This window comes from Netta rufina (genome assembly GCF_964035555.1).
Source record: "Netta rufina genome assembly, chromosome: W".
NCBI lineage: Eukaryota > Metazoa > Chordata > Aves > Anseriformes > Anatidae > Netta > Netta rufina.
This window is the reverse complement of record NC_140139.1, coordinates 17,101,604-17,118,654: the sequence shown is the minus strand read 5'-3', so window position 1 is coordinate 17,118,654 and position 17,051 is coordinate 17,101,604. Positions and strand designations below refer to the sequence as shown.

At 44.9% G+C, this 17,051-nt stretch overlaps 1 protein-coding gene across 1 annotated transcript in view; it reads left to right on the top strand.

Annotated features, from left to right (window-relative positions):
* Window positions 1-4,602: 4,602 nt before the first annotated feature.
* Window positions 4,603-17,051, top strand: part of LOC311220782 (secretory carrier-associated membrane protein 1-like) — a gene marked incomplete at its 3' end in the record, with an annotated part of 130,916 nt that continues 118,467 nt past the window's right edge. Inside the window, exon 1 of the mRNA XM_084304364.1 lies at window positions 4,603-4,745. Coding sequence (XP_084160490.1) covers window positions 4,671-4,745 — 75 coding nt within the window. The 5' untranslated portion in view covers window positions 4,603-4,670. The remainder of the gene's footprint in view (window positions 4,746-17,051) is intronic.

The window sequence follows — 17,051 nt, the reverse complement described above, 5'->3', positions numbered from 1 at the left end:
GTTGTTCTGCCTCATGAATGCACTTCAGATTCTGCTTAAAGTTAAACAACTACTTATGAAGCTCATCCGGAGATCTGCCCGGAGGCAGTATAGTTGTGGGTGGCAGGGAGTATGGGTGGATATGGGCAGGCATCTAGAGCAGTTGGCACCCCCAGTGTGTTGGAAATTCACCCCTGAACAATGGCAAAATCCTCAAAAACTGGCAGAATGCTTGAAAAAAAGGTGTAATGATTCTGGCAGTTCCAAAGTAACACAAATCATTGTAACGTGCTGGGGCCTGGCTCATGCCTATCGAGCTGCCATTGATACTGCTGTCAACTTAGTGACAGACCCTGCGGCCACTCCAAACCCTGTGACAGATCCAACGGCCACTGTGACCCCTACGGTGGATTCTGCAGCCGGGGAGAACGGCCCCACCTGGAGCCTCTGGCAGAAAGAACCTGGGGAAACTCGAGGTTGGCCTCTGGGGTTTTGGAGTCGGGGATACAGAGGATCTGAGGCCCGCTATACTCCAACTGAAAAGGAGATATTGGCAGCATATGAAGGAGTTCGATCTGCTTCGGAGGTGGTCGGTACTGAAGCGCAGCTCCTCCTAGCACCCCGATTACCGGTACTAGGCTGGATGTTCAAGGGAAGGGTCCCCTCTACGCATCATGCAACTGATGCTACATGGAGCAAGTGGGTTGCACTGATTACTCAGCGGGCTCGAATAGGAAACCCCAGTCGCCCAGGAATATTGGAAGTGATCATGGACTGGCCAGAAGGCAAATACTTTGGGATATCATCAGAGGAGGAGGTGGGTCGTGCTGAAGAAGCCCCACTGTACAACCAGTTGCCAGAGAATGAAAAGAAATATGCCCTGTTCACTGATGGGTCCTGTCGTATTGTGGGGAAGCATCGGAGATGGAAGGCTGCTGTATGGAGTCCTACGCGACGAGTTGCAGAAGCTGCTGAGGGAGAAGGTGAATCGAGTCAGTTTGCAGAAGTGAAAGCCATTCAGCTGGCTTTAGACATTGCTGAACGAGAAAAATGGCCAGTTCTCTATCTCTACACCGATTCATGGATGGTAGCAAATGCCCTGTGGGGATGGTTACAGCAATGGAAGCAAAACAACTGGCAGCGTAGGGGCAAACCTATCTGGGCTGCTGCATTGTGGCAAGATATTGCTGCTCGGGTAGAGAACCTGGCTGTGAAAGTACGCCACGTAGATGCTCATGTGCCCAAGAATCGGGCTACTGAAGAACATCAAAACAACCAGCAGGTGGATCAGGCTGCTAAGATTGAAGTAGCTCAGGTGGACCTGGATTGGCAGCATAAAGGTGAATTATTTATAGCCCGATGGGCCCATGACACCTCAGGCCATCAAGGTAGAGATGCAACATACAGATGGGCTCGTGATCGAGGGGTGGACTTGACCACGGACGCTATAGCACAGGTTATTCATGACTGTGAAACATGTGCTGCAATCAAGCAAGCCAAACGGCCAAAGCCTCTTTGGTATGGAGGACGATGGCTGAAATATAAATATGGAGAGGCCTGGCAGATTGATTACATCACACTCCCTCAAACTCGCAATGGCAAGCGCCACGTACTTACAATGGTGGAAGCAACCACCGGATGGCTCGAAACATATCCTGTGCCTCATGCTACCGCCCGGAACACCATCCTGGGCCTTGAAAAGCAAGTCCTATGGCGACATGGCACCCCAGAAAGAATAGAATCAGATAATGGGACTCACTTCCGAAACAACCTTATAGACACTTGGGCCAAAGAACATGGTATTGAATGGGTGTATCACATCCCCTATCATGCACCAGCCTCCGGGAAAGTTGAACGATACAATGGCCTGTTAAAGACTACCTTGAAAGCAATGGGCGCTGGGACGTTCAAAAACTGGGATACGCATTTGGCAAAGGCCACCTGGTTAGTCAATACTAGGGGATCTACCAACCGAGCTGGACCTGCCCAATCAAACCTGTTACGTACTGTAGATGGGGATAAAGTTCCTGTAGTGCATGTAAAAAATATGCTGGGTAAAACAGTCTGGGCTACTCCTGCCTCAGGAAAAGGCAAACCTATTCGTGGAATTGTTTTCGCTCAGGGACCTGGATATACTTGGTGGGTGATGCAAAAGAACGGAGAGGTCCGGTGTGTACCTCAAGGAGATTTAATACTGGGTGAGAATAGCCCATGAACTGAATTGCACCATGTTAAATAGTATATTATACTGTATGTTATCACTACCATGATTACTATAGGTGACTAATTAGAATGTATGGAAAAGAGTGTAACCTGAGCATGACATAAATGGTATGGAATAAGGGGTGGATAGATGTCCTGGTTTCAGTTAGCACAGAATTAATTTTCTTCCTAGTAGCTGGTGGAATGCTGTGTTTTGGCTTAGAATGAGAAGAGTGCTGATAACACCCCGATGCTTTAATTGTTGCAGAGCAGTGCTTATACTAAGCCAAGGACATCTCAGCCTTTGCTCTGTCCTGCCAACGGGCAGGCTGGGGGGTGCAGTAAGAGCTGGGAGGGGACAGACCCAGGACAGGTGACCCAAACTAGCCAAAGGGGTATTCCATACCATCTGACGTCATGCTAAACAATATATAGGGGTGGCTAGCCGGGGGGAGGGGGCCGGACTGCTCGGGGTTAGGCTGGGCATCGGTCAGCGGGTGGTGAGCAATTGCATTGTGCATCACTTGTTTGTACATACTATTATTACTTTCGTATTATCCCCATTGTATCATCATTATTATTATTGTTATTATTATTTTTGTTATTTTTTTTTTCCTGTCTTATTAAACTGTCTTTATCTCAACTCACGGGCTTCACTTCCCATTTCTCTCCCCCGTCCCAGAGAGGGAGGGGGGAGGGTGAGCGAACGGCTGTGTGGTGTTTAGCTGCCGGTCGGGTTAAACCACGACAATTGTACAACAGCTGCCTTTGTGTTTTTTGAAGTATGAAGTAATTTACACTTCATAGCACCAAAGAAGTAAAAAGTATTTTGTTCTTTAGAAACTATGCTTCTATAATGTGTTCCATTTGCGTTTCATCTTATATGTGACAGTCTCTCACAAATAATTGAGAAACTTCCGTATAAATTGCATTAACTTCCTTAGGGCAGTTATTGCTTTCTTTACTCATCCGTGCAAAATCAATTCTCTTACATGTGTAGGATTTTGCTTGACTTGTTGATAGAACACTACTATCACAATAACTGCCAACATCAGGATCAGTAATGATATATGTAGAACCATTGAAATACATGTTAATGCTCTGAGACAGTCTTTAATAAACCCTAGATATTGTGTCTCATACTTAGCTTATTATTATTACACAGGAAAAAAATCATATTTGAATACCAAAAAGTTGAAAGAAATTTCTGTTAGAGTTAAATTGGCCTTCTAGTTAAACTACAGACTAATCTGTCTCAAACCTCTCTTTTTGCATTTAAATAACTTCTTTAGAAAGCATGTAAAGAAATTCATGATTCACTGTTTTTAAGTGTTGCATCAGTGTAGACTTATTGTTTGATATCAAGTATACAGAATTTCAAGTTTTAATAATAGCTCTGAACCAAAAATTCAGTGCTTTAAACAGTTTTTCCCATTTACTTGCATCATTATGACTGGGTTCCTTGGTCTTCAAACTGCAGCGTCAATATTTCTGACGAAATATTTGAAAAGTCTTTCAACAGTTCCCTGAAACTCTCATGCAGTATGTCCCGAGTACAAAGCCAGATTGGCTCTTCCTTCAGTTCTAGTGTTATCACTTTGAAGCCCCCCCCCTGATAATCTTCACAATTTCTTAAACCACATCAGCATCACAGCTTATCATCGCACAGAGAAATTTATAAGATGCTTGATGAGTTTGGTTGAATGTTTCCAAGAAGCTCTTTTAATGCATCGACCAAAGGAAGGAGGATTTTGTGACTGCATTTCAAAACTTTACCCTATGTACAGCCCTTGTTAAACCCTTACGTAAGACACCTGAGAAACTATACGCTTGGTCATGCACCTCTTCCCTTCAGGTACTATCCGCACGGTACTGAGTAACCCTAAGAGACGGTTACCAAATGGGAGCTATCCTGGCCGAGCCAGCAGCGACCGCGTCTGGCCAGGGGAGTGGATACGAAGCCCAGGACCGGAGGAGCTTTGCGGGAAGGCGAGTGTCTGCAGCGCTCGACGGTCCAGCCCAAGGCTCGGACAAGAGCGGGCGGCTCAGAGCTGCCGAGCGAGTGCTGCTCTTTGATATGAGACAACCTGCGCCCACCATGACCGTTAATAACGTACGGACACCCTTCCCCACCTGCCGCACCGAACCTACTGGTCTCTAACACTCAGCCCCCTCCTCCACCACCACGAATGAACTCGCTCGCTGAGCCCACTCTCCTCACTCCCTACCCCGGGAATGGGCTCTTCTAACCCTACCACCTCCTACCCAGCCCAGGAACAGGCACTCCCTTTCCCTTCCGGGGACGTCTTATCCTCACTGTCACTTCAAGGGCAGCCATTTTGGGAGGCTGACGCTTACTTACTGGCGGCTTTGGGTCCGAGCTGTAGCAGCTGATAATAGCAGTAGGAGGTAGCCTGTGAGTTGGTGAGCGGAAGGGGGGTGAGGTGGGGTGGAGTGCTGTGCTGTGGGGGAATAAACATCCCCGCTCGATGATTGCAGCCCCCACCATGTCAGATTTCGATAACAATCCCTTCGCTGACCCAGACCTCAACAACCCCTTCAAGGTGAGATTGGGGGTGGGGAGGGGGCGGTGGCTAAAGGGCGGAGCCGGCGCAGGGACGGGATGTAAGCCGTCCTCAGTGCCGTGGCTTTATGCGTTCCGAGGGAGGGGGCTTGGTCCCAGTGGTGTCCCTTCGGGGGGTGGCGGCGGCTTTTCCCTACTGTAAAAGGTGGGAAAGGAGTCAGCGCTGTGGGTTAGGGATGGCCTTAGGGAGGCTGTCTCGCTGGGGGGCAGGCTGTAAGATGCTGAGCGGCAGCTCCAGAGGGGCCTACATTTCGTAGTGTTTGGGGCATGACGGTTATAGGGGACTTTGTAGGATGAGCAGCCTTCTTAGGAGCTGTAGAAACAGACGTAGTTATTTCACAAGTTCACGCTTCTGTGTTTTGTTCTCTCTTCTACTACTAAAATAATACAAATCTGTGTTTCAAGTGCATTCTTATCACTAAAAAAAAATAGTGGTAAGTTATTGTGTATATATATACATGTATATAACATTGCAGTATTTTTTCTTCTGTTTGGCTGACCCGAATAGTTTAGTGAATTTATCCCACCCTTTTTCCTCTCTCATCTCCTCTCAACCCTGTCCAGCCATTGAGGCTCAGCCTGGTTTCCAAGAACCTGGGGTCTCTGCCCAGGTTAGGGAACATTGCTGCCATTTTCTCCTTTTTAGGTCCAACCAATAACAAAGGTGAGCATATATCCCAGTGATTGGGCAGAAACACCATTTGTAATAAATGGCTCAGTTTTTCTACTTTCCCTGAACTTTGTGGGTGCCACAGAGTATGGTATTCCCACTGAATACCTAATGATTGACATAATAATTTTATTATTTTAGAAGTAAGGTGTGTGCCCTGATCAGAATCAATGTGTACTGGATTATCCCACATCTAGGTATCAGGTGTTCTAATGGAATTTTTACCACCATTTGTGCCGTAGCTCGTGCTACAGGATAAGCTTCTACCCATTGTGTTAAATGATCTACTATTACAAATAGATATATGTATTTTATCCTCTCTACTTTGGGCAATTCAGTGAAATCAACTTGTACTTTCTCAAAAGCCCTATAAGCTGTTTTGTTTTGTTTCTCCCTCCTGTGGCTGCTTGTTGAAACACTTTCTTTTTTATCTTCTGACAAGTTAAGCAATGGTTATGTAATTTGCTTTGCTATTTCAAAAAAAAAACAATGCAACCAAATTGTTTTAGTAAATGATCACTTAATGCCTTTGTACCCCAATGTGTTTGTGCATGCAAACGTCCCAATATTTGCTTTGCATAAGCTTCTGGCAATCTCTCTCGCCTGTCTGGCAGTGTCCATCTTCCTTGTTCTAATTTAGCCCCTATTTTTTCTAGTTTCGTTTGTTTTGTTTTCCATTGCATTTCATAGTCGGTCCAAAAATTCCATAGGGGCTTCTTTTGGATCTTGTTGGAACAGATTCTCCATTCCCAATTTAACCAGATCTTAACCGTTCGTTATTTCCGGGGTGACTATAGTCTCAGCGTGGGGCCGGTCAGGGGAATGCAATTGTCAACAGTTCCCTGAGCAGTCCCATTGGCAATCTGAGCTCACTCATAAACTCAGGTTGTTTTAAGAGTTAACTGCTTTTCTGTTTCCATGACAAGTCTCTCGGACCCATCATGGTCCCTCTGCCCCAAAGTGCTTGCACAGGTGATTTTGAGATCCCAGCCTCCTGTTGAGGCAGAACTATTAACATTCCTATATCCTCTTTCCCTGCTCATTCAACTTCAAACAGCTCTGTTAAATACTACATGCCGCACCTTTAACACATTCAACAACTCTTAACCCTTCCTTTATCTTTCTCCAGCCTGTTATAAATTTGACCACACAATTTACTGGTCTATTGAAATTATTTTATTAATCAAGTAAGCAGACACAAGCAAAACAGCGCTGGGCGGCTGGGGAGTCTCCGCTCCGCAACAGCACACACCTTCCCTTTCCAGGGTAGCTATTTTATAGCAGTCGAGTTCCAGCTTATCGAGACCTATTGAACTGGCTGAGGCTGCGCAGTTTATTGTTGAGAGGGGGGGTCGTTGTTCCTCTGCTGGTGTTCACACGTTGTGCTCGTATTCAGGTGGGGGTAATGAAGCGGCAGACAGGATGTCTGGTTTCACTCAAGGATGTGTATCCAATACTCCCTCCTGTTATCTGCTTGCTTTAATCCTCCCCTTTACCAAGGCCGTTAATTTGTACAACCTTATCTCTTCAGCAGTTTCTCCAAATTCCTCAAAGACAATGAACAAACCCCCCACTAATTTATCACAATCCCTCCTTTTTCTTTTTCTAACATATTTTGTTCATTGAATTTTTGCAATATTTGCTTGCTGAGCATTAAAGTTTCTGTGTCTTCCTTCTCCTGCTCAAGAAATTCATACTCAGCACGCACGAGCATAAGATGAGCTGCCTCTAATCGGCTTTTCACAATTGCGATTACTCGATTGAATATACATGGTCCAAAAGTCAGTGCTAATATTAATAACAACAAGGGCCCCGCTATGGTTGATAGCAGGGTAGTAAGCCAAGATGAGTAATTAAACCAGGATTCATACCAATTCTGACGAGCTTCATTTTCCTTTTTGCGTTTTTCTAATCCTTCCCTCAATTTAGTCATTGTATCTCTTACCACCCCAGTATGATCTGCATATACACAACATTCTTCACGTAGGGCTGCACACAGTCCTCCTTGTTGTAAGAAAATCAAATCCAACCCTCTACGGTTTTGGAGTACCACTTCGGATAATGACCTAACCGATTTTTCCAGAGCTGTTATTGATTGCTCTATACGGGCCAGATCCTCATCTACGGCAATGCGTAGAGAAGTAAATTCCTGGCTTTGTTTTATCAGGGAAGCAATTCCAGTTCCTGCACCTGCAGCCCCAAGGGCCATTAAAGTGGCTAAGGTGACAGCTGTAATAGGCTCCCTCTTTACCAGATGGTATTCAGCCACTGTGTGATAGGTATACATATACTCTTCAGTGTGGTATAGAATCCTTGGTATAATGACCACCTGTACACAAAAATCATGAGATATGCTAAACAATTTTAAAGATAGGCAAGGAGTGACTCCCAACAATGAACATACCCACCTAGTATTATTTGCAGGAATTAACCATTTGTGTGTTTGGTCCATTTTTTCAGTGGCATGGCATAGATCATTTTTATCTCTTGGAACTGTGCCGATACATCTACCTTTTCCCGTAACTTGAGTCAAAGTTATCCCGATTTCCTGACCCCAATTGCACTTGGAAGAATTTGAATATGGGGGCTTAACACTTACACATAGCCAGTACCCTTCAGTTATCTCCTCGGGTACAACCCCTTTCTTTTTTTTCACAATGCTTGGAAGCAGTGTGGGAAAGGATAACTGTCAACTTATTAGAAAACACTGTAGTAGGTTGGGCAGTCCCAGGTATATTTACAGTCTGAACAACCAAACCTTCCCCTAGTAACTCTTTATTAGGCCCGACTACCTTGGAAGTCTCGGGTTTTCCCTTCTTTATTAGGATGAGTCCTCCCCTATCTGTTCCGTGTTCGTAAAATCTGACATTTTTCCTAGTACCCAGCTAGTATCGTCCGAGTTTGTTATATTTATATATAGAACCTTGCAAATTTCTTTATTTCCGTGGAAGGTTCCTGTATACCCTATACCATGCCCTCACCACCTGTAACGGGGATCCAATTGTCGGTTACAACTTTGCAGCCCATATCCCACTTGTAAGAATTTATCCCGACCAGCCCCGAGTGTCCAGTCTGTAGCAATGGTTTCACACCCCCGGTATGTAAAATAATACACGTTCAGGCATTTACAGTACCCCCTTCCCAGGTTAGAACTTGGGCAGAAATAAAATCCCACATATTCCCAGCATCGGGGCCTCGAGATCAGCTGACATAGTGTAGAAGTAAAGCTTGCCCCCCCCCCCGATGTTATCTGGGTTGCAATAACCTGTTGATCTTCGAATCGACTTAAAGTCCATTTAAAAAGGTTGGTGGGGGTGGTGTTGAGTCGCTATGCAGGATGAAATCACTGCGAGAACCCCCAAATACCGATAGGAATGGCTGAGGCCCATGTCTTTCCCCACTTATTCACTCCTCTGCCTCACTCGTCAGTTGGGTTGCAGCCAACTACGAGGTTTTAGTTCTTCTCGGCAGCAGTAGTGTTCTTCAGGGGAGAGCCTCTACCTTAACCCACGGTACCTATCGAGTTCGTCGCAATGTGAGCTTCAGGTCTTTGTTTCCTGGAGCGATCTCCCACATCTTGTCACAGGTGGGTCCTTTAACACGGCTGGCATGTGTCCATCCTTTCTCCGCAGTCCAAATGGCTGTTTCTGTAGTAAGCAAAACAACATGGGGGCCTTCCCCATCGTGGTGTTAAAAAGAGTCTCTTTCAAAGTCTTCATTAGAATTGAGGGTGATCAAGTGGCAATTCCAAGTCATAGGGCATACCATATAGCATTTCAAAAGGAGAAATTCCTACATCAGTTCTGGGCTGCATCCATATGTTTAACAGTGCAAGGGGTAAGCATTTTACCCAAGAAGCCTTAATTTCCAGCATAAGTTTTGTTAGTTGTTTCTTAATTTCACCATTCATTCGCTCTACCTTTCCATAAGGGGAGGGGTGCCAGGGGCTGTGAAAATCCCACTCAATCTCTAAGGCCTGCTTTAATCCTTGCAGTAAAGCTTTACACTCATTCAGTCACGTGGTCAATTAGGACAAACAAGTAACTCAGTAAAGTCTACCTGTATACCTTGGAAAGGTCAAAGCCCTGGCTCCCGTCCCCCTCTAGATAGGTTACAGAAGACCTTTTTTATTTACCTTTTGACATATAGTACATCCTCTGCATGTGTGCTTCCCTAAAGTATATATTGCTACACAGACATGCTTTCTTAGAACAACATCACACATTGCTTGCACCTCCCAACGACTCTTCTGATGTAAAACAGTTAATATTTGCCTCATTATCACTTTATTCAGCATTTCTCTCCCATTGGGGAGTATCCATTTTCCTTAAAATGATCCACATATTTGTAACATTAATACCTCCTTGGGAGGTTGTAATTGCTCCAAAACCTTTTTAGAATTTGCCCAAATAGATAGGTGGCCCCTGTAAACCCCTGAGGTAAAATTGTCCACCTATATTGTTGCTTCCACCCCCATTTCAGAGTCTTTCCAGTCAGAGGTGAATATACGTTTGCTCTCAGGGCCTGAGAGCACTCCATTAATAACACTGTTATTCCAGTCTAACAATTTACTATTTGAATGCCCAATTTAATCATCAAATCCCTTCCCAACAAGTTAGTTTCCGCCTTGGATACATACAATAATTGCCCAGTGATCATTTTATCCCCTGGTCTCAGCTTAGTATTCCCCAAAAGTGGCACTGTTATCCCAGTACCTTCTACCCCCATCACATTTAGGGTTTCATTAGTTAATTTAATCCCTGAAGCTTTACAAGTCAGTAATGCCTTAGCTGCCCCAGTGTATTGGGTTTGCTGGCAAGGTTTGGGGGGGGTGTGAGGGGTGTGAGAGTGGGAAACTTCAGTGGCAGCCCCCGTGAGAAAAACCCAGAAACCTCCCCGTGGTAGATAAGGGACAATTTCATCTGGCCCCAAAGAGTCCCACTGCTGCCCAGAGCCAAGCCATGAGCAACACAGTCCGTGCCTCCGTGAGAGCACATCCACGAAAACAGACAAAGAAACGAACAAAACCCTGCTGCTCAACAGCAGTTGGGAGAGCGAGAAACCCCCCCGCAGACACCAAAGTCAGTGCAGAAGGAGGGGGAGGAGGCGCTCCAGGCGCTGGAGCTGAAGCCCCCCTGCGGCTGCTGGAGAGGCCCCTGGTGGAGCAGGCTGTTCCCCCCTCCCCGATGCTTGGGAAACTGAACAAACATCACAGCAAATATGCAAATATACCAAAACTTCTAGACTGTTACTTAGATAATGCCTACATCACCTTTCCCTGCTCATTCAATTTCAAACAGCTCTGTTAAATACTACATGCCACACCTTTAACACGTTCAGCAACCCTTTTAACACTTCCTTTATCTTTCTCCAGCCCGTACTTTTCTAATACCAACACCAAAGGCTCAGTCAGAGTCCAACTTAATTCCATACCTTTTCCCTCCAAGATACTGAAACAACATATCAATCAATATACCATATTTCATCCCATTTCCCTTCTTTCCACAAAAACAACATTAACTGTAATATGGTGTTATAATTAATAGTTCCATTTAGGGGCCACTCCGCTCCATCCTCTAGTTTATAAAGTGGCCACCATTGATTACAATATTTGATAAGAGTTCTTTACTTTCTGTACCCTCTCACCCCACTATATCCCTCCAATGTGTTAGTATACACCCTAGGGGGCTTTTCCTCGGGATTTCTTTGCTTTGAACTTTTCCTATTGTAATCTACAGTGGTTAATATTCCACTGTTTTCCTAGAAGCTCTTTACTAGTCAATCCCAATCCCTCCAAAACTCACAATATATAGATACACAAATAAAATCAAACCACTGTAAATTAACTGCCTGTTGACAATTACACTGAGGACATTTAAACCTGATGAGCCAATAATATACCTGGGCAAATTTTGTTCCCTTAGACATACACCTCAATGGCAGTTCTTATATTTACATATTTACATATTAACATATGAATAAAAGAATACTTTAACAAAAATGCCCGGGCTTTTATATATACAATATACAATGTACAGTTATTATTCCAGTTAGAATTATTCCTCAGCAGCTGCAAACACTATGCCAATTGCCATTAAAGCTTGCTTACCGTCCTCCTGTCCTTTTCTTAAAATCTCGGACATCCCCAGAGTTAATGGGGATGGCCACATATTCCATTCCTGGCTGGGGTCTTGATTATTCCAATTAGGCTGCTGCATTGGCCACTTTATGTCTGCAGCCGGCCCCTGCTGGTGTTGCTGATCCCAAATTTGCATCCCAGTACGCCTAATCATTCTTCTTTCCTCTGATGTAAAGAGGATTCCCAGGATGGATTGTAACTCTTCCCAGGTATATATATTTGGGCCTAAGAATTGGTCTACTCGTTCCGCCACTCCCAATGGGTCTTCTAGTAAACTTCCCATCTCCTTTTTAAAATCCCTCACATCCCCTGAATTAATGGGAACAGCCACGTATCCCATTCCTGGCTGGGGTCCCCCCATCGCTATTTCTCGTAGGGGATATAATCCCTCCCTTAAAGCAGATTTCTAATTTCTTGCCCTGCTTCTGGTTACCGGCCCCTGTGTTTCATGATCCGATTCCGTTTCTCCTGAATTTGCTAATTCGGGGAGTCCATTAAGGACAGGAGCCGTTGGTGCGGGCAGTGGAATATAGGGCGGAGGCGATGTCGGGACTTCTAAGTCCTTTCTCTTTTTATCCCGCCCTCCTTTTTCTTTTAGAGGATATAGATGCGTCCTCGTATCTGAATTTATCCAGAGGTGCGCATATTCACTTTCTTCCAAACTAAAGGGCTCCTTAGAGTTAACATAAATATTGAGGGCTTGGCATACCCAATCCTCAAAGGAGCCGAACGGGGGCCAGAAAACGCTGTCCCCTTTGATGGGCTTGTTGCCCCACACCTCTATACAATAATAAATCATTTTAACTTTACTCTTTCCCCGCCTAGAAGGGGAATCATCCCAATTCTTAATCATTTGTCCTAACGGACTATCAGAAGGAACAGAGGGTATCCCTACAGCATTGGATCCCTCCCTCATGGGGCCAGAAGGCTTACTTTTCTTCTGTCCCATCTTCCGGAGCACCTTCACACACACACACACAACGCTTCCCCCTTTTCGTGGCCCAGTCCCTCGCGGGAGGTGGGAACCGCACTACCGAGGGGTCCGCACTCGCTTCGTCCGCACTTGGACGTCTCAAATGTCGTGCTCCGGGATACCCAACCCCAACCGAACGGAACACCGGCCTATACTTACCCACCCCGTGGGTCTTCGTTCGGGCTTCGTGCACAAAGGTTGCCTGGGGTTTACCGGTTTTATTTGCTTGTGTCTAATTTTGGGTTCGTCGGTGAAGGGTTTGATTGAAAGTAGTCCTAGCGAAGGCCGCTGAAATCAGCGGGGCGCCCCCTCCGAAGGTCTTTCAATCAGATTTGCCTTCATCCGAGTCACGGCACCAAATTGTTATAAATTTGACCACACAATTTACTGGTCTATTGAAATTATTTTATTAATCAAGTAAGCAGACACAAGCAAAACAGCGCTGGGCGGCTGGGGAGTCTCCGCTCCGCAACAGCACACACCTTCCCTTTCCAGGGTAGCTATTTTATAGCAGTCGAGTTCCAGCTTATCGAGACCTATTGAACTGGCTGAGGCTGCGCAGTTTATTGTTGAGAGGGGGGGTCGTTGTTCCTCTGCTGGTGTTCACACGTTGTGCTCGTATTCAGGTGGGGGTAATGAAGCGGCAGACAGGATGTCTGGTTTCACTCAAGGATGTGTATCCAATACTCCCTCCTGTTATCTGCTTGCTTTAATCCTCCCCTTTACCAAGGCCGTTAATTTGTACAACCTTATCTCTTCAGCAGTTTCTCCAAATTCCTCAAAGACAATGAACAAACCCCCCACTAATTTATCACACAGCCTGTACTTTTCTCATGCCAACACCAAAGGCTTAGTCAGGGGCTAACTTAATTCCACTCCTTTTCCCTCTAAGATGCTGAAACATCTCAGTATAATACATTTCATCCTATTTTCCTTCTCTCCTCAAAAACAACATTAATTGCAAGATAGTGTTATAGTCGATTGATCCATGAAGTGGCCATTTAGCTTGTATAGTAGCCACCACTGATTGCAATACTTAGTGGAAGTCCTCTTGCTTTCTGTGCCCCCAGTTCTAACAATATCCTTCCAATGTGCTAATATGCACCAAAGGAGGATTTCTTTAAAACGTCTCTGTTTTGGATATTACCCATTTCCTTGATTTCCCATTCCCTTTTATTTGTTTATTTATTACTATTCCTTACTAGTTACTGTCCTTTGTTTCAACTTCCACGAAAACCTTTTTACTGCGGGTTTTTACTATCTTTTCCTAATCTTCTTCCCAAATGTCCCAATTCTCTGGGATTAAACTCCTCTTCCCACATACAAACTTTACTATTTCAAATTATTAATGAGCCCCGTTTCAATCATAAATCCACAGAACTTCAGGAAGACAGCTGAAGCACTCATCCTTTGTCTTCTAGATAAACATTACCACCTTTTCCACAAAATTTACATTTCAACAGGACCGAATTTCAAGCCGAATGCCAATTTTTCTCATGCACTTTGTTAGTAAGCCTATACGAAACAAAGAATCACTCCTGTGTATCCGTCAATATGGGGGTTTAAAAAGGTATTGAGGCCTAAATAAATTCCCTCTCCCCCTTCTTACCAAATTCCCAGGGCTCAGGCCCAAACCACTGAAGAAACGACTTTCTCCATTCTACTGCTTTGATAATCAGTCAGCCCCCTCTCCAGTACTTGGGAAACTGACCACACACCACAGCAAATACACCAACACTTCTCAACTGTTAGTTACTTAGATAATGCTCCTGCCTTTTTTCTTGTCACACTCAAAGCATTTAAGAGAAAAAAAAAGGATCACAAGATACACCACCAGGCCCATATATTATGTACCACCAATCAAAACTTGGATAAAACAGCCCTTCTTTTCGGTCTGTCACACACTTCGTTCGTCTCCGCCCACTCCCCTCGTGGAGAATACAGAACCGCGGACTGGAACTCCGCACTCGCTTCGCAGTGACGCTGCGTCTCACTCACACAGCACAATCATGCAATCACACAGAGAGGCCTCTAGCACATCTCATTCATACCACAAGGATATAATTTAGAATGATAACCAACCAAACAAGTATTGTCTCTGACTGTGTTCTTCGTGGAGTGACTTATTCCACTTTGTTTCGAACCCTTACACTTACACAAATACTTTCAACACAAAATACCTGGACGTTTAAGAATAAGACATACAATTTTTAACACTCCAGTTAGTATCCCTCCAGCAGCTGAAAACATACTGTTTGTCTGCAGCTTCAGGAGGTCTTTGTCTGCTCCTGTGGTGAGCGGCTGAGAGTGGAGTCCCCTCCGAGCAAAACACTCAGGGTGCACCTAGGGGCGTCCGCTCCGCAGCCGATCCCGCAGCCAAACAGAGTGTCTCCTGCCTGGCTCACCAAAATGACTCACAGAAATATGACTCCACAATCAGTAAGATTGTAAAGTAGGTATGTTTACTTGACGCTGGGTGGCACGGGGTGGGGGGGTAGCCCCACCAATGTCGTGTGCCTAACGTGGCAACTTGCTTTGGTTATAAAAGAGTAAAGAGTTACATATACATGAAGTTTCCCAATACTCTTATACAAATGCATAACCTGTCCCTTTGTGAACAGTCCTCCTTATCTCAGACCCCTTGGTTAAAGTCCGAACCATGAGGTTGTTTTGATCTGGTTCTTGGGGTCCAAGGGGCTCCTGTTATCTGGAGGTCTAAGCGCAGCACATGCACAGTACATTGCAAATGTAGCACATATTCATTCTTAATCAATCGCTCTCTAATTTCTAATTCCATGTTTCAGGTGCAGCATACTTGCTCTCTTCCGGATCCACGGGTATTCTACTATTAACAGGAATGTTCAAAGCCTGACAGACCCAGTCCTCTGTGGACCCAAATATCGGCCAAAATACATGGGGTCTTAAGGGTTCTTTTGGTCATTCTATCATACAATACTGGACCATATTTATTTACTCTTTCCTTTTCTGGGGCCTCTATCGCTCCAATTTCTAATCATTATTCCTAATGGACTTTCTGGTAATTTGCTCCCTTTCTTCTGGTCCCTGGTCATCAATTCTGTCTGACCCATATAGGAATTTTACTATGGCAATTCCCACAGCCCTTGGTTACCTTAGTAAGAGTGTCTTGCAGGGGGTTTAGGACCTCTCACCCACCCACGAATCCTATAGGAATTGCTTCGGTCCTTCACCGGCCAAGTCCCTTGCGGGAGATTGGAACCGCGATTAGAAGACCTCCACACTCGCTTTGGAACTAAGTTCTGTCTCAGTCACACTCTTACACACACAGGCAACCAAATCCCACCCAACCGAACGGTATACGCCTTAAACACTTATGACTCCGTCTTCTTTGTTCGGATCTTCACGCGCAGAATTACGGGCAAAATACAGTGCTGCAGCCGGCAAGGAAGCTCATAAAAAAATCAAAATCTTTGCTTACCTTTATTCAGGTTCAAGATGGCATTAGTCCTGACCTGACTCAAACAGGAGCCACCAAATGGTGGGGCGCCCCTCCTAGATCAAATCAGAATTCAGGAACCAAAGCCCTCCCGGACGAGCCCCCATTTGTAATAAATGGCTCAGTCTTCAAAATAGGACTAAGTTTACAATTTATTAAAGGAATAGAGGCAGGCAAACAACACTGGGTGTGCCGGGAGTTTCCACTCCACCAAGACATACCCCAGTTACATCAAGCAGCCGATTTTTATGCTCCTAGGTTAATACATATTCATTACTACTTCTAAAAAAAACAGGGTTATTATAATTAGTTTCCGGAATCTAAACCCTCCTACTGGAGCATGCGTATCAGTCTCCAGTGGTACCTCTGGGGGTCTCTCGTGCTGAAGGCTCATAGTCTTCCTCCCTCTTGTCCTTCTCCTTTGTCCAACTTGGCTGTATGTCAGAGACTTGTGCAGCGTCCCCTGCAAGCTTTGTCTTTTAGTCGTTCTTCAGCTCTCCCCGTCTCCTTAATCTCCTGGCCAGATATTAGAAACTTGCATAGTGTCCCATGCAATAGTCATAATAGTTTGCAGTTATTCTGAAACCCCCCAGATATCAGAGACTTCAAGGAAAAGCCTACAAATACATTTCCCTTCAAGCTCTCTATTGACATGAATTGCTAAAACATTCCTTTGCAAGATACAAGAACTATATACATTAACCACTCTGTTTTTCTTAGACTTGTGGTTATACAAGGGTATGTAAGACAGAAGGTCACATTCATCATACCATGTGGCCCTAGCATTGTTCCATACTGACACGAATCAGATGAACATATTTCACACTGGCATGACTAATCACATAGGCTGCCCCAGCTAAAGGCTGCCTTTAGCAGCACTTAAGCGCATGACTTGCCTAAAATTCATGTAGACACAGGTGGAAGTTAACTAGTGAAGACACATGCAGCATTCTCTACTTTCACAAGTGCACGTGTTTGTAGATCTTTCACTTACTTGGCATGCCCTCTCTGCCTGTCCATGTGGTTTCA